Here is a 26,183-nt window from a genome sequence, read left to right on the forward strand (position 1 = left end):
AGCATGATTCAGCTAATCCATACATAAGCTGGCCAAAAGGCTATTCTGCTCCTTGGGGCATAAGACTGTATTGGCTTTCCACCAAAAAAAAATGTACATGGGAGACTTGTTATGAACACACACACACACACACACACACCACACGTTAGTTTATTAATCTAGAAGTAGGAACAACATTGCACAGAAGGCTTGTCAAATACAACTATAGGACAAATCAAAGCATTGCTAAACTAAAGCCAGGCAATAGTTTCCCCAAATCTCAGAAAGTTTACGATGTTTCATAAAGGATCAATCATTGAGATGTTTACTGTGGACACAGACAACAGTTTGTCATACTATTACAAATCCTACGTAATATATATTGAAAGTTATACACCCTTCAATTTCTACAAAATATAAAATGTAAGGAATAAAAAGAGAAGGGAAAAATAGAGGAAGAGAAGTGCAAAGGAATAAAAGAAAATCGAAAAGCAATAGAAAAAGAGAAACTTCCAACTTTCTTCAATACAGTTACAAATTTAAAATAAGTTATTTTTTTTGTTTTAAAATTCAATTTGTTTTATTTTTTTAAAGACTTATATACCACTTCATAGGGCTTTCAGGCCTCTCTAAGAGGTTTACAGAGTCAGCATATTGCCCCCACAGTCTGGGTCCTCATTTCACCCACCTCGGAAGGATGCAAGGCTGAGTCAACCTTGAGCCGGTGAGATTATAACCGTTGAACTGCAGATAACAGTCAGCTGAAGTGGCCTGCAGTACTGCACCCTAACCACTGCGCCACCTCGGCTCGGTATAATATACCAATTGTGGTATCCACATAGAAACAAAGCTATGATTATATAATCATAATTTTCCTTTCTCAATTTATCAAAGGCTATACCCGGGATAAATCATTCCTTGCAATGGTGGTTGATATTATTCAAGAGCTGAAGCAACAGAACTCCAATCTGGTATATGGTAAGTTTTTGATACATAAGCAATTCATTTTATGTCACCCATCCCAGGCTTAACCTGCCAACCTGAAATGATAGATACTGATGACTAACAGCCTTGGAGAGCACTAGGTTCAGGAAGGCTGCTATTCATTATATACTATTGGAGATTCCTCAATCTGAGATTTTTTAGCGGTGTTTATGTTATAAGAAATTGGTATCGTCATCTTGACTTACAACTTAGTTTGGAGATAAAGGAAAATTGTACTTATTAATTAAAGTTCATACACATTTCAATTACAGTTCAAAAAACACATTCACTTAAAATGCCTTCAAAATATGATTCCATAGACTTTGAAGAAAATGGTAGTCCAGCGTCTCTTCAAGAAGCCATTCCTGAATCCAGTGGAACTGGATAATTTGGCAGAACTGGTTAATCCAGCTCTGGAGATTCTCCCTCCTTTGTTGCCAGGCAAGATTGCACTCCATCAATCAGAGCCAGTTTGCAATTTGGGATCCTCCTGGATTCATGGCTCCTATTTGAGGAACAAGTGGCAACTGCAACTCAGAGGGTCTTTAAATAACAACTCCATATTTTTTGCCAATTGAATTTCTGGATCAGGAGACCCATTTTATGGTGACTCTTGTCTTAGTCATCACTTGATTGGATGTTGCAATGTGCTCTCATGGACTGCTCTTGAAGATCAACCAGAAACTGCAAATGCTCCAGAATTTGTTGGTACTGGTAGCAATAGCTGTGCCTTGCTCTGCCCACATTACATCATTGGTTCTCAATAGATATTTGGGTGCCATTCAAGATACTTGTTATTATCTATAGTTTCAAAGTTTCAAAGTTTAATAACACTTGTATGCCGCCCAATCCCGTAGGACTCTGGGCGGCTCACAATACAAATAAATCAAAAGGCATAGAAAAAAAAGAAAAGATAGACTTAAAAACACACCGTGCACTCCATTCCAAGTGGGGCTGGACCATATTTTGGGGTCAACAGCCCCAGGCCTGCCGGAACAGCCAGGTTTTAGTGGCCTTACGGAAGGCCGAGAGGGTGGGAAGGGTCCGGATCTCTGCGGGGAGATCATTCCACAGGGCCGGAGCAGCTACAGAGAAAGACCTCCCCCGAGTAGTCTGTGGGATCTTATAGGTCGTTGGGAGGTATGTGGCAGGAGGCGGTCCCGTAGGTATCTAGGTCCTAAGCCATGTAGGGCTTTAAAGGTAACGACCAGCAACTTGAAGCGCATTCGGAGACCGATGGGAAACCAGTGCAGCTCGCGGAGGATAGGTGTAACATGGGTGTACCTAGGTACACCCGATGTCGCTCGCGCGGCTGCATTCTGGACCAATTGTCGTCTCCGAACACTCTTCAGGGGCAGCCCCAAGTATAGCGCATTACAGTAATCAAGCCTAGAGGTGACGAGAGCATGAGTGACGATTTGAAGTGCCTCCCGGTCCAGGTAGGGCCGCAACTGGAGCACCAGGTGAACCTGGGCAAAAGCCCCCCTGGTCACAGCCGACAGATAGTATTCTAATGTCAGCTGAGGATCCAGGAGGACACCCAAGTTGCAGACCCTCTCTGAGGGGCGAAGGGTTTCGCCCCCCAGGCTAAGAGATGGAATATCTGGTCCATTCTTGGGGGGCAACATCAACAGCCACTCGGTCTTGTCGGGATTGAGTGCCAGCTTGTTTACTCCCATCCAGACCCTAACAGCCTCCAGGCACTGGCACATCACTTCTACCACTTCGCTGAGTTGGCACGGGACGGACAGATACAACTGGGTATCATCGGCATATTGATGATATTTGATCCCGTGCTGATGAATGATCTCACCCAGTGGCTTCATGTAGATGTTAAATAGGACGGGGGACAGGACCGAGCCCTGAGGCACCCTGTATTTTAGGGGCCTAGGGGTTGACCTCTGTCCACCAACCAACACCGACTGCGACCTATCTGAGAGGTAAGAGGAGAACCACCGTAACATGGTGCCTCCCACTCCCACCTCCCCCAGTCGTCGCAGAAGGATACCATGGTCGATGGTATCGAAGGCCGCTGAGAGGTCAAGAAGCACCAGGATAGAGGAATGTCCTCTATCCCTGGCCCACTAGAGATCATCGGTCAGCCCGACCAAAGCAGTTTCCGTGGAGTAACCAAGCCTGAAGCCCGACTGAAAGGGATCTAGATAATCAGCTTCATCCAAGGTCCGTCGGAGCTGACAGGCCACCACCTTCTCGACAACCTTCCCAACAAAGGGGAGGTTGGACACTGGACGATAGTTGTTAAGAATAGCTGGGTCCAGAGAAGGCTTCTTAAGGAGGGGTCTCACCACCGCGTCCTTTAGGGGCAGCGGGAAAGATCCCTCCTGAAGAGAGGTATTAACAATCCTCTGGAGCCAGCCTCGTGTGACCTCCCTGCTGGTCGAAACCAGCCAGGAGGGACACGGGTCCAGTACACAGGTGGAGGTACTTACAGCTCCCATGGCCTTGTCCATTTCCTCAGGAGTAGCGAGCTGGAACTCACTCCAGGAAATCTGATCAAGGCCCACTCTCGGCATCTCAGCAGGTACTGTCCAAGTGGAGTCCAGGTCCGACCAAATCTGAGCAACTTTGTCCGACAGAAACTGAACAAATTCCTCGACTCTTCCCTGCAAGGGTTTGCCTGCATCCCTCCTAAACAGGGCGGCCGGGCATGATTCTGAGGACCCAATGAGAGCGGAGAAATGCGAACATTTAGCCGCCCGAATCGCCACTAGATAAGTCCTAATGAAGGCTCTTAATTGTGTTCGGTCAGATTCGGATTTACTGGCCCTCCAGCGTCGCTCTAGGCGTTTCTTTTGGCGCTTCATCTCCCGGAGTTCCTCGGTAAACCAAGGGACCCTCCTGGATCCACTGCCGCAATGAGAGGCCGCAAAGGCACAATCCGATCCAGAGCCCCAGACTCCATCGGACTGTGGGCAAGGGAGTCAGGTAATTCCCCAAGCTCCATCAGAAATCTCAAAGGATCCATCAGGCGCCTGGGGCGGAACCATTTAATCGGTTCCCCCTCCCTGCAGTGGGGGAGTAGTTTCAGAAAATCAAGCCTCAGTAGGAAGTGATCTGACCATGACAAGGGCAAGGTCTTTATGCCTTTCAATTCCAGATCACCTCTCCACTGCTCTGAGAGAAACACAAGGTCAAGAGTGTGTCCTGCTGTATGAGTCAGACCCTGAATTACCTGGGTCAAGCCCATGGCTGTCATGGAAGCCATGAACTCCTGCGCCCCGTCAGAGCGTTTGCTGAGAGATGGCAGGTTAAAGTCCCCCAGTACTATAAGTCTGGGGAACTCAACCGCCAAACCGGCTACTGACTCCAGGAGCAAAGGCAGGGTTGTTGCTATGCAGCTGGGAGGTAGGTACGTTAACAACAAGGCCACTTGGCCCCCAAGGTCCAGCTTCACCAGCAGGGACTCACACCCGACAGTCTCTGGAGCAGGGATCCTGCAAGGTGCTAATGATTTTCGGATGACAACAGCCACTCCCCCACACCTCTGGTGTCGTGGTTGGTGCAGCACCTGAAATCCTTCTGGGCACATTTCTGAGAGGGGGACTCCTCCCTCATGGCCCAGCCAGGTCTCAGTAATACATGCCAGGTCTGCCCCCTCGTCTAATATTAAGTCCCGGACGAGGGGAGCTTTCTGAATTACAGACCTGGCATTTAGCAGCAGCAACCTGAGGCCAGGGCCCTGGCATCTCTTGCCACCTGGTCCTAGGGCTGAGTTTTCAGGACCGGAATGAGGGATCCCTGTGACATAGTGAGCCCACCTTCCCCGGTAATGGCCCGCCCTGAAACTCCCATTGTGCCTGCCTCTCCCAACTATGACCGGGATGCTCCGGCCCGTCCCCGCAGCCGTAGACCCCCCTCCCCTCCCACGGCCCCCGTTCTCCCCAGCAGGCCATTCATATCATACACTCTGGGACGAGAGGCTGAACCGGGCCCCCATCCACTTCTGCTTCTGCACTCAGTGGAGGGGGCTCCGGGCCGCACTCTCAATTCCCTCATGCATACCGACCAGACATTCTCCGCACACATACCCCACTAATAATAAAATATTAAAATATACAATGATACAGAATAAAAATGGAAAATTTAAAAATTTAAGTTTAAAAACACGTGGGAACATTCTCTCAACCATCCATACCTACAAACACTCCTTCACTCAGCAACAAGATGAGCGCCATTCTGGAACCGCCAAGCGGTTGAGTGCAGTTTTTAAATAGATAAAGTTCGTAATAATATAAGAGAAGAATGTCTTTACGCTCAGAAGGTTTTCCTCTGCGGGATCCAATAAAGACTTACATGACATAGGATCTGGTTATTTGCAGCACTGCTTCTACCCTGTGGTCTCTGAATGTCACACTAGGTGCAGAGAATGGGCATGCCCCAGATCCCTTCTCTAAAGCAGTATCATCTATAAGCTATGTGCCTTCTCTATTACTGCAATCCCACCATGCACTCCGAGAATTGGATAGCCTTGACCCTGTTGCCCCCCCCCATTGCATTTATTCTTTTTAAGTTTTCTTTTGTACTCTGCCTAAAGTACAAAATTGTGAGAGGGATGGCCTTATAATTCTTATAATATTAATTCTAAATTAATAATTCAATATATGTCCATCACATTAATAGCTTTCCTGAAAACTCTCTATAGGCTTCAAAAAGATATATGAATAATATTAGAAGGCACAAAAGCACTACAGACTAAGTTGGATTTGTAATGTTGTCTGGAACTTGAGATAAATCTGTTAAATTACTCTCTGTTTTTAACTGCTTTTTGCTCATGAATATAAAACAGAAAGCAAGACAATAACCTTATCTGATGTTACAAGAGTCAGCTACCTATTTATTACGTAAATTGGCTTATTTCTTCTAATATTAAAGAGGCAATTCAGTACCAGAATGTAAATATAATTTGAATATAGCACTCATTGAGAAGCTTGTACCACATGTAGCTATTACCTGCTGTCTTTGAGTTTTCAAGTAAGGCTGTGTTGGAACAAATTATTATTTTTTGCTTTTAAAGAAGTAACACATTCTATCATCCTAAGACAGTCTTTCACAACCAATTTTCCTCCAGTTATAATGGACTGCTAAGTTACCTACAACTGTCGTTAGCCAGGGAACAAAAGCTCAAAACTATGAACAGCTGTTAGACTGGGAAAAGTTGTTATAGGGCATTAGACTGTTCCTGCTGGTGTTCTGGTCACTTAAATGGTCCGAGCTTGAGAAGTGTTTCTGTAGTTTTTTAAGGTAGCCATACTACTTGTGATTTTGATTGATTTCTTATGGACTCATGTAAAATGCACAAATGATCATTCACACTTTTGGGAGAGGGAAAAGTTCTGCGAGGATGGACTCCAGCACGTCAAAAAGCGTGGAAGAATAAACCTCCCGGTGATCAACTCAGATTGGATTCTGCCACAAATTCATATTCATTCCCTCTCTCTCCCTCTCCCTCTCTCTCTCTCTCTCTCTCTCTCTCTCTCTCTCTCCTCCCCCCTCCCCCCCCCCCCCCCGCGCTCTGGTATTGCTTTTACAGAGATCCACTTCTCTTTTTTGCATAGGACAGGAACAATTTTTAAAGCAAGGAATACCACTATCATGTCATTTAATGTGATATGTCATTATAGAAGATCTCTTACATCCCATTTCTGAACATTACTGGAAGTAGTATTGAAATTTGAAACAAGACTGACAGTGTTTTGTTTTAATTGTTACTAATTTTAAAACAATCTTACATGCTACTATGCGTTCCCTTCTTATGATTAAGTTTTAACTTTCTTTTGTAGTGTGTGATCCTGTGATGGGTGACAAATGGAGCGGGGAAGGCTGTATGGTTGGTATCCATTATGAATTTGGCCCATTTTTATAAACAAATGTGTTATGTCAAAGTAACTACACGTTCCAACATATTGTATTTTTTAGGCATAATAAACCTTACAACATTCATCAGAAATTATTAGGACAATCCACCACACATGTATTTCCATGCTTATTCTAAACACAGCAGTGTCAGTTTTCAGTGAAAAATATACATAGGAATGTTCTATTTCTGCAGAACATTGCTTAAGACTAAACTGCTTTTGAAGAGAAAACTAATCCTGAGTTTTCATGATGGACAGAAAAATGAAACTGCTTGAAGCATGGCTGCATAATGAGTGCTTCCATGAAAATCTATTTATTGGAAGTGGCATGTCAATGAATTTTAAGTTATTTTCTCTATGCCACTCTAACCTTTTTACAATTTTGCATTTTAATGTGTGGAAATATGTAGAGTATTGCTATTATATACCTCATATCTATAGAAATTCATACATTTTTTGCAAATATACATGAAAGAGCTGAATCATAGATATCTGAAGATTAGGAGACTGTATTGCATCTAGTTTGGAGCTATTACAACCTTATGTTGGGGATTGTCAACATTTGTTTTGACATTCCTTCACATGGAAACTTTCTAAATATACAGTATTTTTGGAGTATAAGACGCACCGGAGTATAAGAAGCACCAAGATTTTGAAGAGGCAAATTAAAAAAAAAGTTTTTGTACTCTGCAGACCTCCCAAAACCGGCCCATTTTTCATGAGAATGGGCCCGTTTTTTGTTTTTTTTTTGTCAAAAAAGGGCATGCATAGTCTTTAGGAGGCTCCCAGAGTGCTCCTGGAGGCTGGGAGGGGCAAAAATCGGCCTGTTTTTTACTCATTTTTGCCCTCCCCACCCCCAGGAGCACTCTGGGAGCCTCCTAAAGACTATACACGGCCATTTTGGTAAAGGGGCGGGGTTTCAGGAGGTCAAAATTGCTGTATTCAGTGTATAAGATGCACCCAAATTTTCAGCCTCATTTTTTGAGGGAAAAAGGTGCAACTTATACTCCGAAAAATATGGTACTTTACTTAGTCTCAGTCAGTTATTTAATTGGAACTGTCCCTGGATGTGTTTGTATTTTAACCCTTTTCACTTTCCTAGAATGAACTGCCTAACCTTCTACAATTATTATAACTTCCTTTGTTTTACAGTATGTTCCAAAGGACCTCTTTCCAGTGTATAAGGATAATGTGGTACCTGTAGCAGATATAATAACACCAAATCAGTTTGAAGCTGAGTGAGTGCTGTTACAAATTTTCCAAACAAAGTAATTCTTTTCATTGTTCAGCAATGAATAGCAACAACAAAAGATGACGAAGAAGAGGAAAATAGGCTTAGGAGTTTTCTTGCCCTCTGAAAAATCTTTAAAACTTTAAAAAATGTATAAACTTGGTTGTTGATTTAAAAATGGTAAATTAGTGTCTCTTTAAAGGACATAGTACATTTTTCTCTTATTTTGGGGGTAGTTTTTAAAAAAAAACTATCATGTGGGAAGGAAATTGAAAAATACATTTATGCAGTAAAACTGTTAATCCTCTTACTTGCATTCGAGCTAAGATAAAAATAAAGCTATTATTATTTTACTGTTCTTCAAAAATGCATTTTGAAAACCAGTGTTACCAGTTTCCCTTAAATTTCCTTACTTTAGGTTACTTACTGGCAGGAAGATACATACTGAAAAAGAAGCAATAGAGGTACGTGTGTTGGAAGCCAGGCTTCTCCTTCAGGATGAGAGAGCTGTATCTCTTTTCTACTAAAATCCCACTACCGATTATGCAGAAAATTATAAATTAGAAGTGACTGTGATATCTGTCAGCAATAAATGAAATGGAGAATATCAGATTTCATCTCCAGCTGCTATGTAGTACTGCCCCTGGTGTTTATGCCAATTTTGTAGTAATGATGTTTGAGTTTCTGTGATAAACAGATTCCACTTTACTACAGAGGATACTTATCCTAGAACATTTCATTAAGGAAATCTGTTAATACATCTATATTTTTTTCTGGGATGTCTATTAATTTCACACCTTTAGCGCTCCTAGTAAGACTCCTAGTTCCTGATAATTATTTTATCCTTCAAATTTCTGACAATCCACATATAAGGCTTCCAAAATTATTGTATCAGCCACATGAAAAGGTGACAAGTAGAATATTTTGTTTTCAAGCTAATTGTTGAGAATGTCTTGATGAAATTATACAGAAAGAACTCCGCATTTCCTGGTATTATCCTTTCTTAAAATACATGGACTTCATCTTCCAGAATGCATCAACCATCATAACCACTTTTTAGAATGTTGGGAGGTGAAATCTCTGTCGTTTGATGGGGACCAAGTTGCAGAAGACTGTGCTAAATCAAAATAAAATCAGTTGTATTATATGTTGTAGAGTACACAAATTGATATTATTTTCATGATACAATCCTGTCATTTATGTCTGTGGAAGTGCCATTGATATCAGTGACCATTGGATGTCCCATCCTGTTGTTATTGCTTCAACATATGTAAGCTGGATAAAAGGCAGTGCATTTGATTCTTGCAGTAAAATATTTTGACATTAATTTTACTAATTATATTCTGTCAAAATGAAATTCTCATTCTAAGACAATATTACCAAATGTCAAATTAACTATTTTAGCTGCAGAAGTGAAAGGTCCAACTTTAGTAGCCTACAAATTAACAAGTTTAAGTTTTAGCTTGGCCACCTATTAAAATTTCTATTGAAAATTTTTCCTTAACATATTGGTTTATTCTCATACAATATTATAGGATATGGGAAAATCTAAGGTTCAGTCAAGTATAAAACAGGGTTGTTGTAATGTTATCTCAGTCTTTTAATGTTCCATGTTAATTTTAGGAGATGAACATTCATTTTGTGACAAGATATTAGTTGGAAAAGACAATTCTACGTATTCTATAAAGTGAGCCCAATTGCTTTGCAGGCTAGTTTATATGAAGGACATAATCTTACCATCTCTGCCTCTTCTTCCAAGTTCCTATTACTATAACCAGAACCAGAACCAGTTTTAATTAATTCAGTTGCAGCTGCTTTCCTAAAGTCATTCTAGAAAATACTTTCACATCAGCATAGCTGAAGTGTTGGTTCTCAAAAGAAAAATGATGTTGCATTTTGCCATCATGTGTTCTTTTGTTCAGATATTCTCATCTTTTTCTGTTTCCTTGCAAAAAATATCTTACTTTCTGTTAGTGACATAGATCTACTGACTGAATAAATCAGATCTAAGAGATTTATACATGTCTGTGTGTACTTTTTTTTGCATGTCTGCATGCACTGAAGCAGTTTATTGCCAGAGCAATTTCACCTCTGATAAGGACAGTTTTAAATAACTGAAGCTGTGAAACATTTTTTTTCTTTGTATTATATTTTATATAAAAAGGAATACAGTTTAGAAATTTATGTCCCAAGAAGCATATTCACCATCTCACAAACGCACATTAATACTAATATATTTTCTCTCATATATTTGGAAAGGTAATGGATATGCTCCACAATATGGGACCAGAAACGGTTGTAATCACCAGCTCAGACCTTCAGGCACCCTCAGGAAACGATTATCTGATTGCATTAGGAAGCCAAAGGAGAAGTACGTTTTATTTTTAATCAATTGTCTTTCCTATTGTTAGAGCATTTACAGGTAGCATGACAATTACCCAATTTTTCCCATTTCTGTTAATACATAGTAAAAGTAATGCTTTGTTTTCAGTTACTATTCAAATGTATAAAGCATAAATTGCAGAAACATACAAATAAATATTTTAGCTGCAATCCTGTCTCGCTTGAGAGTATGGATTTTTGGATTAAATAGAGTTTGTTTTTGAGCAGCTATCACTTAATATGAGTCAGTGATTTTCTGCTTAATAGAACATTGCTTTATTGTTGCAATAATGCTATATAAAATAATCTTATTTAAAACATGAAGGAAGACTATAGATCATGAGATGATTGTAACTTTGCCCTCTTCATTAATAGTGGTGATGCCAATTATATTCAAGATATATATTAGGTGATTTAAAAAATAATATTTTATGTTCTGATAAGCAGTTTGCATTCTTTTAATGCTGACTTGTTTAAAATGGGTGGGATTCACCATTCCATTCCCTAGTTCTCACTCCTTTTAAAATAACTGGTTATATTGTATACCTTTAGTATTTACTAAAAGAAGTCAAACTGTTCAGGTGCTGAATCACTTTATAAATGAACTTATGTGAGTTAGATACATCACCCACATCATGCAGAAGCTGCCCAGGATCTGAAATGCCAATTATACAGAATTCCATAACATAAGTAGCTGTATGTTCTACAGGATGAAGGAAATCCCACTGAATGAAACAATTTTTCAGATGTGTTGACTCATTGGAGCATGTTATCACAATTCAAAAAGTGTAATTGAGTCATCAGAAAGTAACTAATTTCACTTCTAAACTTTTCATTCCACATTCTCCAAGAGATTCCAAGTTTTCATTGAAAGGGGAGGCTTCAGGATAGGTATACTTGCCTAAAGATTTGGGGAAGCAGGGGTCCTTAATTTTGCAAAGTCCACTAGCCCAATTCAGTTTGGTGTCAAAGTCCAATATTTTGTTTGTTTTTTCTTGTGCTCCCATGAAATTGCAACATGCACCCAATATTGTTCATAGCTTGTTTACTATCAGTGCATCTAAATTTGGGCCCTGATTTACTGTAATGTATGACAAAGCCATGCTAAAATATACTGTTCTATATGATACTATAACAAAGAATATAAATAACATGTAATAATGCCTTATTAGCTACAGCAGATGGCACCATAGTGACACAAAGGATCCGAATAGAATCTCCCAAAGTAGATGCTGTCTTTGTTGGAACAGGAGACCTATTTGCTGCTATGCTCTTGGCTTGGACTCACAAACACCCAGACAATTTTAAGGTATGGATTGATTTTTTTTTTATTTCTTTGTATCAATTACAGAAAAAATATTTGTCTATTCTCAGCAGGATCAAGAGATTATGCAAAATAAGGCTATATATTAGGTTAGTAAAAGTCTGGGTGGCCATAAAAAAATCTAAAATAAAGTGGAAGCCTTATCTGTAAAGGAGATAACATAATAAAAATGATCCTTGGACCTGATGTTAAACCACAATCTATAATTTTACCCACCAAAGAAAAAAACATAACAAACCAACTTCTGTCAGGTATGTCAGTCAAGACAGCATTTCTAAAATAGGGAAACAGTTTTAAAAGTAAAACAATACAATAGCAGAGTTGGAAGGGACCTTGGACTCTTCTAGTCCAACCCCCTCCTAGGCAGGAAACCCTATACCGTTTCAGACAAATGGCTATCCAACATCTTCTTAAAGACTTCCAGTGTTGGGGCATTCACAACTTCTGGAGGCAAGCCGTTCCACTTTGTTCTAACTGTCAGGAAATTTCTCCTCAGTCCTTGATTAGTTTCCACCCATTGCTTCTTGTTCTACCCTCAGGTGCCTTGGAGAATAGTTTGACTCCCTCTTCTTTGTGGCAACCCCTGAGATATTGGAACACTGCTATCATGTCTCCCTAGTCCTTCTTTCTATTAAACTAGACATACCCAGTTCCTGCAACCGTTCTTTATATGTTTTAGTCTCCAGTCCCCTAATCATCTTTGTTGCTCTTTTCTGCACTCTTTCTAGTGCACTTTGATTTGTATTTCTTATCTAATTTAAATAATGATTTAAACTATCAATCAATATTCAATGTGGTCAGAATAATGAAATGGTAATATTGTAAAACTTCTTTTTCCTTTTTACAATTGCAGATGGCCTGTGAAAAGACAGTTTCAGCAATGCAACATGTTTTGCAAAGGACCATCAAGAGTGCAAAGGGTAGGTCAATTTCACAATGATTCTGCATAGTTAGTTAGTTAGTTAGTTAGTTAGTTAGTTAGTTAGTTAGTAAGTATATGATTCTGCATACAGTATATTCATTTATTATTAGAAGATTTACTAAAAAGTGTCATTGCTGAGTGACTGAGCATGTGATTTGCTCAAGCCCCCTGTTCAGTTTTTTTGTACCTCTAGTTAGAAGGATCAAATGGTCAGATAATAACGAGGCAACTAGACTTCTGTGCTGACTTAATGGTTCTATTCATATAACATAGTAACTCATGGTTTATCTTATGGTTTGATGAATTATGGTTTGAACAACACATGAAACTATACATTAATCATACAGACAAAACTCACACAAGGAGCTAATTATAACATTTAGCCCAGTCTGTTATGTAAATCCAATTAGTTACTGTCCCATTATGACTCCCTAAAAGCCATAATGTGATTTGGTGGGGGTTATATAATGTGAGAATCCACTCATATATTGGTTTACATTATGTGTAAAACAGGCCACTATTACTTCTTCAGAAATAGTGACAACAACAATATTATGTAACAACCCAGCCAAAATAACAGTCAGGTTACAACCTTGAAGTTCTGATTAAATTAATCCATTGTTTAAATGTTACAGATAATTTACAAATCTCTGGGAGAAAGTAATTTAACTTTTGATAAATCTTTCTGTTTGATCTTTAAAATTAGTTGGATCCAGTTACTTCCTGAACTGCCTTAATTTGGGCCACAATTTGAAGCCTTATCATTAGAAACAGGAAGAAAAATTATGATGCTCTATTCTTTTATCTTCCTTTCATCTTACATATAGAATGTATTGCAAGAGCCACCGGCAGAGATAGTTTTAAAGTGGAACAGACAAGTGCATTAAAATTACAACTCTTCTAATTTCCAGCCAATGTGATGCTGGAATGGAGAAAGATGCCCCATTTACAGAAAATAGTTCTGTTTATGAATATTGGTCACAAGATGGATTAGCATGGTGCTGAATAAATATTAGGGAGAAAACAGCAAATATTTTCATTGTAAAAGCAACTTCAAAATACAAATAACAAAACCATAAAGTGCAGTTTTCAATGTATGAAATGAAAATAACAGAACAAAAACAGATAGTAATAATTGTGAGATACACAAACATACACAAATGCTTCACTGAAACACAAATACAAATTGGGTTGGTTATGTGGGTGACTCATTTTATGACTGTCATGATTTACAACCGCAATGGACAGACTCCATTATGATCATGGGTCTATCTGTAAATAAATTGTTAATATCTTCCAACAGTTAGTGAGAGCAGACTAGATTATTTCCCAGAGACAGGCATTCACATTCATCATACACACACACACCCAAAAAACCAAACTTGCATATCTGAGACTTACAGATTTCACAATTCTTATATTAAAACTTCATGCACTGATCTTAAAACTAGCAGAAGGACAGTAAAGTTTATTCATGATGGGAGAATTATAGGTCTAGGAGAACTGAGATTTTCTTCTGTGCTGTTTTATATTAATATTAAATTTCCATGGTATTATTTTTTTTGTTTGTTTTCTTTTAAGCCGAAGCTGGAGAAGGAAACAAACCTAATTCAGCCCAGCTGGAACTGAGGATGGTCCAAAGCAAAAAGGATATAGAAAATCCAGAGATAATAATAACTGCTACTGTGTTATAAAGGTTGTGTATCTCCTAACAACGCACAATGTATTGATGTCCTCATTTTCTTTCCTGTAAATTGTGATGTTTGCCTTAGATCTGTGACAGAAACCTGACTTCCATGAAATAGTGCCCAGCATAGATGAGATCCACTACCAAGCACATGTGCTGGACTTGCTTGAATTAAGAAGAGAAAAAAAGTTAGGTGTGTATTACAGCTCCCTCCCAGGTATGAAAATGGCTGTCAAATTAATTTAATCTCATTATAAAACCTGGGTATAAGCACGCAAGGTTTCCTGCCTTGCCAAAGATTTCAAGACGGAGTATATAAACTGTGATGAAGTGTCATGTGCCAATTAAGTAGTTTACCATTTCCCTTAAATGAAGAGGTTTGGTAGCCTGCTAAAATATTCAGTACCTCAACTGGAGCAAAAGAGAGGTTCAGGCAATGTAAAGGGATGGGTGGGTGGGTTTTTAGGTACTGTACACAGGCCTTGGAGGTATAACATGTCTGAACCATTCCCATCTGTGAATAAATCCAAGATTCCACTGTCCAGAGGTGCTAATCCTTTATTATCAAACTATTAAACATATCCCATGTCATATTTTTATTTAGAAAGAATAATGATGTGTAGAATATAATGGTGATTCTACCTCTGATAGAATAGGTTTGATTCAATTTTATCAGCTTTTTCCTTAACCAATACTTACTGTAAAATCTGAGTATCCCAGTTCATCTTCTGACAACTAGGAGTGATGTGAAAGGCTATGTGTTACATATTAAGACCAATTCATTGTTTATTGCTGCGAGTGAGGGTATTCCTGCTCTATGAATGGAAAATTAAATTAAAGCACCATCTAATAAATCAGTTACCCCAGAGGCAGAGTTTTAACAAACTAAGCATTGCTGTTGCAGTTTCTATCCCTTTCAAAAAATAGCACACCGGAAAAGAACATAGATTTTTCTGGGAGTTTAATGCCCATTAATATTGATTAACCAGTACAGACCAATCTCATGAATTTACAGTTATTAATGTTTTACTCTAAAATAATTAAGTTGTACATTGCAGTGAAATGTAAATATGCCTAAATACTTTGGAAGTCAGTAGAGAACAGGACTTCTTTTGAATGCAATCTCTTTGAATATATTGGTGTAGGCTTTCATGGCCAGTATCTGTTGTGAGGTGTTGGGCTTCAGGGTGGCCTAGACAACAGATTTTTTGATGTTTCACTGGCAACTGTGTTTGTGACCATCTTTGCCTCTGAAAGAACCAGCTACAGTTGCCAACTAAGCATCAGGAACCTGTTGTCTAAACCTCAGTCATTAAACCCTCTTCCGCCCAATCTCTTTGAAATTACTAAATTGGCTTTGATTCTCTTTATCTATTAGTCTTAAGATCATGCACAGTTAATTTTAAATCTTAAGTCTCATTTCTTTTCCCCCATTGTTGATTTTTTCATAAGTAATATGGAATAGAAAAAACAGGGTATCATATCAATCCACGATCCTTCTTCTTTACAGGTAATCAGGGTATTTTCATTATTTCTATAAATATCTTTTTCTTGGGACATCTTTGAATCTCAGATTCTTGCAAAAGTGCTGTCATTAACACATGAAACTCTTGAACCAACCTGTGAATTCCATTCTTAGAATCTTAAAGACTTATTAACTTTCATTCATTAAAAATATTTAAATGATCTAACCTTCATACACCTGAAAGGGTTTTTCTTTCTTTCTCCAAAGTGGTCTTCAGCATCAAACAAGTTTCTCACTTGTGGCCTATTTTAGGGCTAGGGCAATATAAGACCTTTTCTGTCTTCTGGAATAGCCTTTCACTAATGGGTAGGCATTAATGTCTTTGCTAAGCATGACAGCAGCATGGGCGGTAAACTGTCTATCTACATCTTGCCTGCAGAAAGAATTAAAATGTAAACAACACTTGCATATCATTGATTGTTTTCATAAACTACATTGGCCAAATATTGCCTACATGCCCTGTCCAGCCTTTTGGTATGCAATCTCATAGCATCTGTATTGGAAGCTTAAAGACATTTTGAACCACTTCCTAGACACTGCATTGTTTTGGAAGCCATATTTGCTTCTTTTACTAGAAAATGCCAGTATACGCCCTTTTTCATAGCTTCAAGCATTCCATTAGATGAATCAACCTCATCTTGGTAGAATTCTGATTTCAGGTTTTCAGGTTAAAGCACAGGAGATTCCGACACTATCACCCAGTTATATCTTGACTGGATACCTGGTTTGCTATAGAAACAATACCTTGAAAAGTTTTATTTAATAATTTAGACCAATGGAACTCTTTTTTTTCTTTGTCTCTTTTTCACTTTGAATAAGAACTTCTTTTACCTACTTTTTTATTGTTGGAGACAAAATACCAACATGATTTCTGTTAAAACATGTTTAACAGATCTGAGAGAAATGCATTCCCTTTAAGATTAGAACAAAAGGCAAACTCTGTATCTGAAAAAGTATTTCTCTTGTTGAAATATGGAAAAATTCTATAATTGACTGAAATTTGAAGTCATTTATCTATTGTTAACATTTCCATGAAATAACCTTTAAGCAGTTAAAATGTAGGAAATGTGACAATCTACAACCACATGAGATTCCTGCCAACAGAACCAAACAAAGTAGTTATGTCAACAATTGCCATTCTAACTTTTAAAAAATCCAATATCAGTGTTCACTGCCCTTTCTATATCCAACATAGTATTTGGACTGGGGGAATATAATTTTGGAAAAAAAAGCTGAGCACAGAGACTTTAAATCTGGACATTTAAAAGTGTATAGAACATATCAAGGATTAAAGTTGCATTTTATGCACAATTTGGGGAAATTTGAAAATTGACAATCATCATTCTTGCCCTGTGCTCCTAGTAGGTGAATTAGTGCCATAATATTCCTAAATCTGGGGCAACTATATTGAGGCTCATCATCTTTCATAGAAAAATAGATATTTAAAGCTGCAATAATCAAAAATATGCTACCAATTAAACTGGTAATTCTCTAGGAGAATTAATTTGTCTTTTACAAAATTAGCTGCCTTTTCCCTTGTCATACGTTAACTAGTATATATTCACTCAAATTGAGCATTTGGATTTGGTTTTTTCTTAGATAAATAACAATTATTTTATTTTTAAAGAAAAAGTGAATGTTTATTCAATGCAGAATTTTAATTATGTTAAACCTTCTCAAATGCCTTCTCTTGTAGAATAATCACCAAGTCAGTACAACTGTAACCTTAGCCAGGCATCCAGCTAGTCTGGAGAACAGCAAAGTATTCCTTTTGGAGGAAAGAAAAGATCCCTTCAAAATCAACCTTCATCTTCACTTTATAATAAATTTTAAATATTACTTTAAACTGATGTATTTTAATACTAAATATTATTTATCTGTGTTTTTAAATCTGTGCTGGCTAATTTTAATCATTCCCCTAATTCTGAGGAAAATTGAGCAAACACTGTTGCTCCTGCTACAGACATTGATTCTTATGTTTGAGACTCAACAGGAAGTCACTAAAGAAAAGGAGATATAAAAGTTCAGTATGTTATCACAGATCATTGGTAGTTGCTGAGATTTTTAATTGCTTTACATTATCTGATTAGATATATACAGTAAAACTACATATTGCATAGAACAGTGATTGAGTTTCCCTATGACTGTTTTTTCTTTTAGCAACCAGTTCCCAATACTTTTGGAATCAGAAGTACACAAAGCTACTAACAAATACTTCATATATCGGCATAATCTTTTAAAGGAAAGAACATTTCATAGAGTTGTTGTCCTACTTACAGGCCCATCCATGTCATTTTTATCCTCAACTGAGTTTCAATATATACATTATAGAGGACTGTTCCCCAAGTATACACGTCAGGCACCAACACTATCCTCACACATCTGCTTTTATCTGGAATAAGGAAAGAAGATGCTGGCAGTATCCAATCATCTCTCTCTGTCCATTTTTTTCTCCAAAAAGCAGTGAAATAGATCAGAAGAGAGGCAAGGATTTGCTATAACCATAGGTGGGTTTGGGTAACACATAGGCATCAAAATTTCTAAATAAATCCTGTAAAATGCTGTTTTTTAAAAAAAAAATGTTGTGCTATCACAGGAAGTCTCACCATTCTTCTGTGGGAACTCAGGATGAGATAATTGTATGTCATTTTGGCATTACAAAAATGCAGTTATGTGCTTGGCACTTTCAGTATTGTGTGAGATTGTATAATGATATCCACCATTTCTAAAGATTACCAGTCTCTATCATAAACCATAGCAAATTCACTGGCTGAATTATACAAACAATAGAGTGGTTTCTTGGCTTGCCTTTAGCCAGTATCCTAAAGTGTGAACCTAACTATGTTTTTCCGCCTCAGCAATTTAAAATACTTTAATGCAAGGAACTAGACTCATTCTTTCTCTCTCTACACACACACACGCGCACGCAAACGGAAAGACATATGGACACAAAGCTGATCTGGCCTAGATAAGAAACATGCTGAAACTAAAGAAGTTAAATAGTGTGTATTTTAATATTGGCAGAAGTATAACCATGTTGACATATAACACTAAATTGAATAACCACTACTACTTTTTAGTAGTTATTTTAACAAAAATGAATGGTGGTGATAATTTCTAGCTCTTATGTATCCCACTTTTGGCAAGGACCGTTACAGTATATCTGCGAAACTAATTTTTATTACTATGGTTTGAATTGTTTGTGATTCACAAGAAGCCAATCATGTTCTTTAAAAAAGTGTAACTGAATTCTGACATGCTTAGATTTTAAACAAAATAGCTTCAGAAGATGACAATGCTGTGCACAGAAATCAATAGCAGGGAAATGGTTAAGCAATTAATTATCTCCTTGAAGTTATTTTTTTTCTTTAAAATATACTGCGTGGGGAACATCTACTACATTTGCACATAGTGTAATCTTTTACTAACTCATCAGCAGGACCAAAATTCATGTAAAATGAAGCTTAAATTAACTTTAATGTATTCAATTCTTTTTCACAACATTGAACATAATAACGTAGAAAATAAGTAGAAATACATGTGTGAAAACATACAAATCCTTGCATTTTAACATGCTTTTGAGAAACATGTACAGATACTAAAACTGCTTTCTTTTGATATTTCTTTACCAAATTGTATTCAAAATGCATCAAATCTGATCAATGCAATACTTTACAAAGAATTTAGAGGACCAAGATTTCTAGCTAAAGATACTGCCTTGTTGAGTTCCCTGATCTTGGTGTTAATTATAATCTTTCTGATACTGTTATCATACTTGTTCCTTGATTCATAATAAATAGCAAGAAAGATTGTATCTTTATTCAATACTACTGTGAATAACTATGGTTAGATTTTCTTTTTGTTGTAAGGTATGTCAAACTTAAACAAAACCAGATTAGTTAAATCAGGTGGCCTTTATTTTATTTTATTTTTCATTACTTGATATGAACATGTGGATGATGATTGAGGATCATAATGTGAATGGTGGCTGAGGATCATTATCAGCATGTGAAATGTCTAAAGAGAATCAACAGTCAAATAATCATGAGTTCATACAAAGAGCCCAATCTACTAAAGAATGAGCTTTTTTCATCCTAAAGTGGCATGGTTATCGGTATCATTTAATTAAGTCGTATGGAGAAGAACTATACAAAGTTTTGGATGTTTTATTTGGAATATTCATGAACACAAAGGTAGCACTTGTCTGCAGTGCATTAAATCAGCCATTTTGTTTCCCAAGACTAAGCAGCTGTTTTAAAGTATTGCATGCAGGATCAAAAGTACCTTTTGGAAATCAATTCCAAAGGACTACATAGTCCTTGTAATGAGGTTTTAATCTATATAAAGTGTAGATAAAATGGATGATGAGCATTTCATTACATATTCTGTACATCTATCTAGTTTGATATGTTTACAAAGTAAGGTAGGGATATTTAAAGTGACTAAATTTACAACTGAACTTTAGAAATTGCCAGATGTGTAACAATGAATTTAATCTTTTTCTCTGCTTCTGATCATTGTTGATTTGGTGGCTCTAATGCCAGCAATGGCCCATGGCCTTTAGATTAAGGCTAGGGGGATAGGGGGTTGATCAGTGCTTGCTACTACATTAAATTGCCTTTGTACTCTCACATTCAGTATGAAAATAGTTGGGAAAAAGTATACAGAAACTGACTGTATTATTGATCAGTTATTCTGATCTTTGAGCTGCTTACACAAAAATCTGCATTTACAAGAACTGGAAACTTCTAGTGGGAAAAGAATACTAGAGCCAGCAATATCAACTAATAGACCCCTCTCATTCCATTTCCCCCCAAGAGTCTCCTGCTTTTAAACTTGAAATGTTGTGGACCATGTCTGTTTGTGATGTAAACTGTGGCCTAATATTTCTCCTTTCCTAATGTTAGAGATCATCCTGTACAAATTTAAATCATATTAATGACAAGGTAACATGACTTGGAGTGCTAATTCAACAAAGTTGCAATTTGAGAACTTTATTGAACTATTTCATTCAAATCTAAAACACTGTGTTAGGTGTTGAGTAGTTAATAGATCACCTGCATGGGAAATGGCAGAATTCCAGCTGAATTAGAATACTGAATTTCTTCCTTTAGGGATGTTACACATGCAAATGCATTTGTGTTTTCTCAAATTTTTAAGAAGCATAAAATTTAGTCCTTAAATACATCCTAAAAGAATGGAAGTGATGTTTATGGTGAAATTGGCAAAATATAAAAAGCAAATATAGCAAAGAAACACACTACCCTCTTGCTTCCATTTGGATTAAAGTGAGGCTATGGAGAAGGATGTGCTATTTTGGCCAACTGCATATACTATTTTCCAAAAGTCTAGTCCTAGGTCTGGATGATGTCATCCAAAGACAATTGATACCCGTGCAACTGGTACTGGTACTCCAAGTTTGCCTGCCTTTTAAAGCAAAAATGTATTCTTGAACTTAAGACTTGTATCAAAAATCATAGTTTGGGTGCATTTAAAGAACACAAAGTAGAGGAAGCACATAAAAAATACTGTTAAATTGTGCCATATGTTGAAAAGTGGAAATTATGTGTATCTTTGACATATTGCCTTTCATTGCATTGCTTATTAGAATAATAGTTGTGTCTAGAAAAATGTGGCATGTTTTCTCTGTGTGTGTCTTAAAGTTCTATGTACATGAAATTAACGTAGAAATTGAAGGCTTAGCAGTGCAGGCCTTCAGCAAGGGAAATAAAATTATATATTTTTATAGACAGTTGTACAATTTTAGGTCTCAGCTACAGTACATCATATCAGCTTCTTCCAAGAATGTAAAGCTGCAAGATTGGATAGAAGAGGATGGCTGTGGAAATGAGAAAGAGAGTTTGATCAACCCCAACAGCCCTAGATGGATTTAATTAAAGATGCCTTTGAAATATATTTTTAGCTCTAAAATATTAAATGGAGAATATTTGCGAGCAAACTTTCTATGTCTATGACATTTGTGTAGTGCTTTGTATTGAAGAAATCAAATGGTTCTATGTTTATACTTCTTATTAATTGTTCTTAAGTTGTAGGGACAATAAGTAGACAAATAGTTTTTATTCCAGAAAAAAAGAATCTACGTGATGTGCAGTTGTGTATAACTGTTAGTGGCCACTGTCCCTATGAAGAATGTTGTTTGTATATTTTCTGGTTTGGCACATGTGACTTTTATCCATTTTGTAGTAAAGTTTACATGCTAAAATATGTAATAAGTAGAAAGATAATAAAGTCAATGAACAATCTAAGTGAAGACCAAGATTTAATTCCTGTTGAACAAAGTGTGATGGTTAGTCTATTTATGTACTTTTTTTAAAAAAATGGAGTCTGCTAACTCTTGTGCTTCATTAAAATGAAGCATAATAGCTGAGCTAGTGATGATATGATTCTCCAGAAGGTCCCTTTTACTTTTGCTCAAATTAATGAGGGACATACGTACCCCCCCAAAAAGCATATAAAGAGAAAATTATTTTCTAGGAGAATATATTCTGTAGATGTAATCATAAAAGAATGGAAACAGTTAAAAACATTTTTAAAAGCCTCCAATTTTCTAGATTAGATTCTATAAAATAACCAAAAAGAAGAATATTATGGGATATTAGTTTTCTATTTTTTTTCTTCAAGGGAGGAATTATATTTTGCATTACAGGTTGTAATATATTCTTTCACAAAGCCACCTATGAATTTTTAACTAGTATACCATGAAAAATGTGCCCATCTGCAGATAAGCTGGTCCTCAAATTCTTTCTATGTTTTAATATTCACAATTGGCTTATCTGTGGTTGACACATTTTTCATTGCATTTTGGTTTAAAATTTGAGGGTCTGTTTTCACAGGTGGGCTTATTAATGGGTATTAATATATGGATAAAGAATATTTGGATAACAACCTCCCTCTCCATATATATCATGCAAAATTCTTAGACCACCATTAGATTTGTTGTGGTGATGGTATAATAACCATATATAATTATGGCTCAGTCTGCTTATTAGAATACAATCAGAAAATACAGGAAATTTGTAGGCAGTATTTAAAAATAGAAAAAAAACAGCTTCCATAGACTAAAGTGGCAAATATGTAGTGTGACCTCCCCTTACACTTGAGCAACAGCAAACTCCTGGCTCCCATAAACCTAAATTAAACGAAACCCCAAGTGTTATCATTGCTAACATCTCTATGTGCCCTACTATTTTATGCCAAAATGATTGCTGTGGAAAAAGGTTTGGAAAGGTCCACCAGGTTTGTGCAAGCCATGCTTAAACATTACACACAGTACAGACGCATGCTATATGAGTCTATAAGTCCAAATTTCAGTCACATCATTCTAGTCAAAATGCCAAAGATCATAGAAACTTTCAAATTCTGATAGGTTCCTCAGAGTGGTAGGGGTTGTTTTTTTGGTGTTTTGAGAGAGCGACAAGGACCTGGATCAGCATCTGGCAGCTAAATCGGGATGCCAAGTTGACCCTTCTAGAGTCCAAAGAAGCTTGATTAGAAATGAGCTGCTCTATTCTAAAAATAACTTTACTTTTTTATTACACCTTTATGGACCAAATCATTGAAATGCCATCCTCTTAAGAAAAATAGTCAATTTCTTCATGCATCTTTGTGGATATTCATCTGCAAGCAAGAGCTATGTTCTTTTGAAGTGAAAAGTGCAGAATAAATACAGATAATAACCATTTTAGGACAGAGCCTCAGTACAAAACCATGTCTTAAAGTTGCACTAAAGGATTAAAGCAAGCATCTTAAAGCTGCCAAGTTTGAAAGACACTCAGCAACTAATAAAATGAGGGGTAAAGGTTCCTGCTGCAGTTTCCAAGATTCCTCCATTCAGACACAAACCAGGGCAAGAAAAGAGAAAATATTGATGTGTGGAGTGGAGGGCATGGTAAGCTATAAGCCTACCTGCAATTTATATCATAAAACTGTGTTTCTTAAACACTGAGGATCCCTCCAAGGTCATCTCTTGAGTCTGCCGGACTATGTTGAAAAATAACAGTTAAATTAGATACAATTAAAATCACAAACAATTGTGGAATTTGGTAACGGCAGTGAAAGTGTCAATTTTAATTTTTTTAAAAAAATTTTAATTTTTATTTTATACACATAAGCACATCAACAGAACACTTAAACACATTAACAAAAACCACATAACTTAAAAACAACATAGGAACAATAAGTTCCATCGTATATCATACAGCAGTTCCGAATCGGTTTCTTTGCAGTTAGTGTTTTCCCTTCTGTACATTCCAAACAATACATTCCAAATTATACCTTATAACCTTTTAAATGGAATAATAATAATATAAGAATGGCAAAGAAAAAGAATAACTATGTGAACGTATACCTATAACTGTATGTAAGAGAATAAATGACAGTAAAAATATAAAGCACATAAATAACTAAAGAAATGTATATAAAAATGGATAATGAATAATGAGATTATGAACGCAAGATAGAAATGTACAGAAGGGAAAACACTAACTGCAAAAAAAGAATTTAATTTTTTTTAATACAATAAATATTAATGCATATATCAATATGAACAAATGCTCTTTTGAGATCCTTTATAATTTTTAAAATGGGAAGAAACTTCCTCCTGAAAGAAAAAAAATTAAGAAGCACTGTAATAAAAAATAATCTGAGCCTTTAGACCAGGGGTGTCAAACTTGTGTCGTCATGGCGTCATATCATGACTTTTTCTCCCTTCGCTAAACCGGGCATGGGTATGGCCAGCTCGTGACACATCTGGCCTGCAGGCCATGAGTCTGACACCCCTGCTTTAGACTGCGTTGCAGAAAATTACAATTTGTCCATCCTTGTCATGCAACAAATGATTGATGACTTCTACTTTAATGCAATATTCATAGTCATCTGTAGTTTTCATCAACAGTGTTCTAAAGTTGCCTTGAACACACAATGGCACTATTGTAGCATTTATATATCCAAAAAGCTTCTTTCTTTTTTTTTGCTAAAGTTAAAAATTAGGCTCTCCAAAAACCAACAGCTAGAATCAAGCTAGTACACTCCAAAAACTAACAGCTAGAATCATTAATCTTGCTATTTGAGGATAGTGGTCCAGAACACTTGGAAAACTCCAGGTTTTACATATGACAATGCACTGCATAATATAAATATGGCTTTAAATGAAGAAATTAGATATTTTCATATATGCAAGATCACGTGCTATTTAATAATGATCAAGTAGGAGGATGACGCTATTAAGCAGAATGCGAGATGTAGATAGGTAGGAGGATGTAGTTCGTCAAGAATGATCAATTAATGCTACCAGAATCTGTCTGGTTTTTAGCAGTGACCAAGAAAGTGTATAGTATAGTGTATAGTGCTACGGTATATAGTTAGCTAAATTCCAGTAATCCTGTGACAGGAAGGATCATAAATCATATGATTTTCTTGATCTGTTCTTGGCAGGTTATGTGCAAACCCATCTATCGTGGTTTGTAAACTTGGCATAATGGCTTGGTAAGATATATGAATACAATTGCTATGAATATATGTGTATGTCCATGCACACATGCATGTATTGGCACAAGAGAGAGAGGAGTAAAAAGCAGTTTCATGGTGTTAATATGTTTCGAGAGGAATAAACCAAGGATCCTGATACCCATTTACTGTTCCACCAAACAAAATATAGTAATCCCTATCAGATGCAGAAGACCATGAGATGCAGCCAAGAGCTAAAGATTTCAGAATTATTTTGCTGACATCTACTGCTGGCATCCAGAGTTCAGTGGTCCAGATGTGACAGAACTCTCTTTTGATTATTCCCATCCCCTTCCCGCACTGACTAGATGCATATGTAATCTTCCACACCCAGGACAATTTTGTATGGATTTTATGAACTGTAGTCTAAGAATATTTCCAACAGAAGTTCATTAAATTTGCAATTTAATTTATGGGAGTTTAAAAGACCAATAAACACAATATGTATCAATCGAGAGTTTCATTTTCAGTCAACTTTATAAAGCTGAAAACTTATGTTTTCAAGCAGATTTTATTAGGCATACTCCCATAAATTTCTAAAGTAGAATTAAGGGCAGGTAGCTGGCAACCATAGCAAATTGTTGTGGGGAGCAGTTTGAGGCTTCACATTCCTCCTAGCTAACCAATATTTCCTCAGTTAAAACACAAATTAAAATACCATGGTAGATCTGAGTCCTAATCCACACATGCAGGTTTGGGGAAATATATCCTCCCAGTTCCATTGTTCTTAAAACAAACCATTCCATAT

At 37.0% G+C, this 26,183-nt stretch overlaps 1 protein-coding gene across 9 annotated transcripts in view; it reads left to right on the forward strand.

Moving 5' to 3' along the window:
* The window catches only part of PDXK (pyridoxal kinase), a 76,928-nt gene extending 54,752 nt beyond the window's left edge, over positions 1 to 22,176 (forward strand). The window contains exons 4-12 of one of the 9 annotated variants that reach the window (XR_015697517.1): positions 874 to 957; positions 6,765 to 6,811; positions 7,992 to 8,077; positions 8,489 to 8,534; positions 10,330 to 10,441; positions 11,625 to 11,761; positions 12,630 to 12,696; positions 14,280 to 14,602; positions 17,607 to 22,176. Coding sequence is in view for 2 of the 9 variants with exons in the window: in XM_087721718.1 (XP_087577844.1) it covers positions 874 to 957; positions 6,765 to 6,811; positions 7,992 to 8,077; positions 8,489 to 8,534; positions 10,330 to 10,441; positions 11,625 to 11,761; positions 12,630 to 12,696; positions 14,280 to 14,392 (692 nt within the window). In the remaining 7 variants the exon portion in view is untranslated. Of the gene's footprint in view, positions 1 to 873; positions 958 to 6,764; positions 6,812 to 7,991; positions 8,078 to 8,488; positions 8,535 to 10,329; positions 10,442 to 11,624; positions 11,762 to 12,629; positions 12,697 to 14,279 lie in introns of all 9 variants that reach the window. The other 8 variants (XR_015697519.1, XR_015697518.1, XR_015697520.1 and 5 more) reach the window with 8 other exon arrangements.
* The last annotated feature ends 4,007 nt before the right edge of the window (positions 22,177 to 26,183 follow it).

This window comes from Thamnophis sirtalis, unplaced genomic scaffold (assembly GCF_051295495.1).
Source record: "Thamnophis sirtalis isolate CommonGarterSnake01/CBP01778 unplaced genomic scaffold, rThaSir2_p1.2 scaffold_8, whole genome shotgun sequence".
In the NCBI taxonomy this organism is placed as follows: domain Eukaryota; kingdom Metazoa; phylum Chordata; class Lepidosauria; order Squamata; family Natricidae; genus Thamnophis; species Thamnophis sirtalis.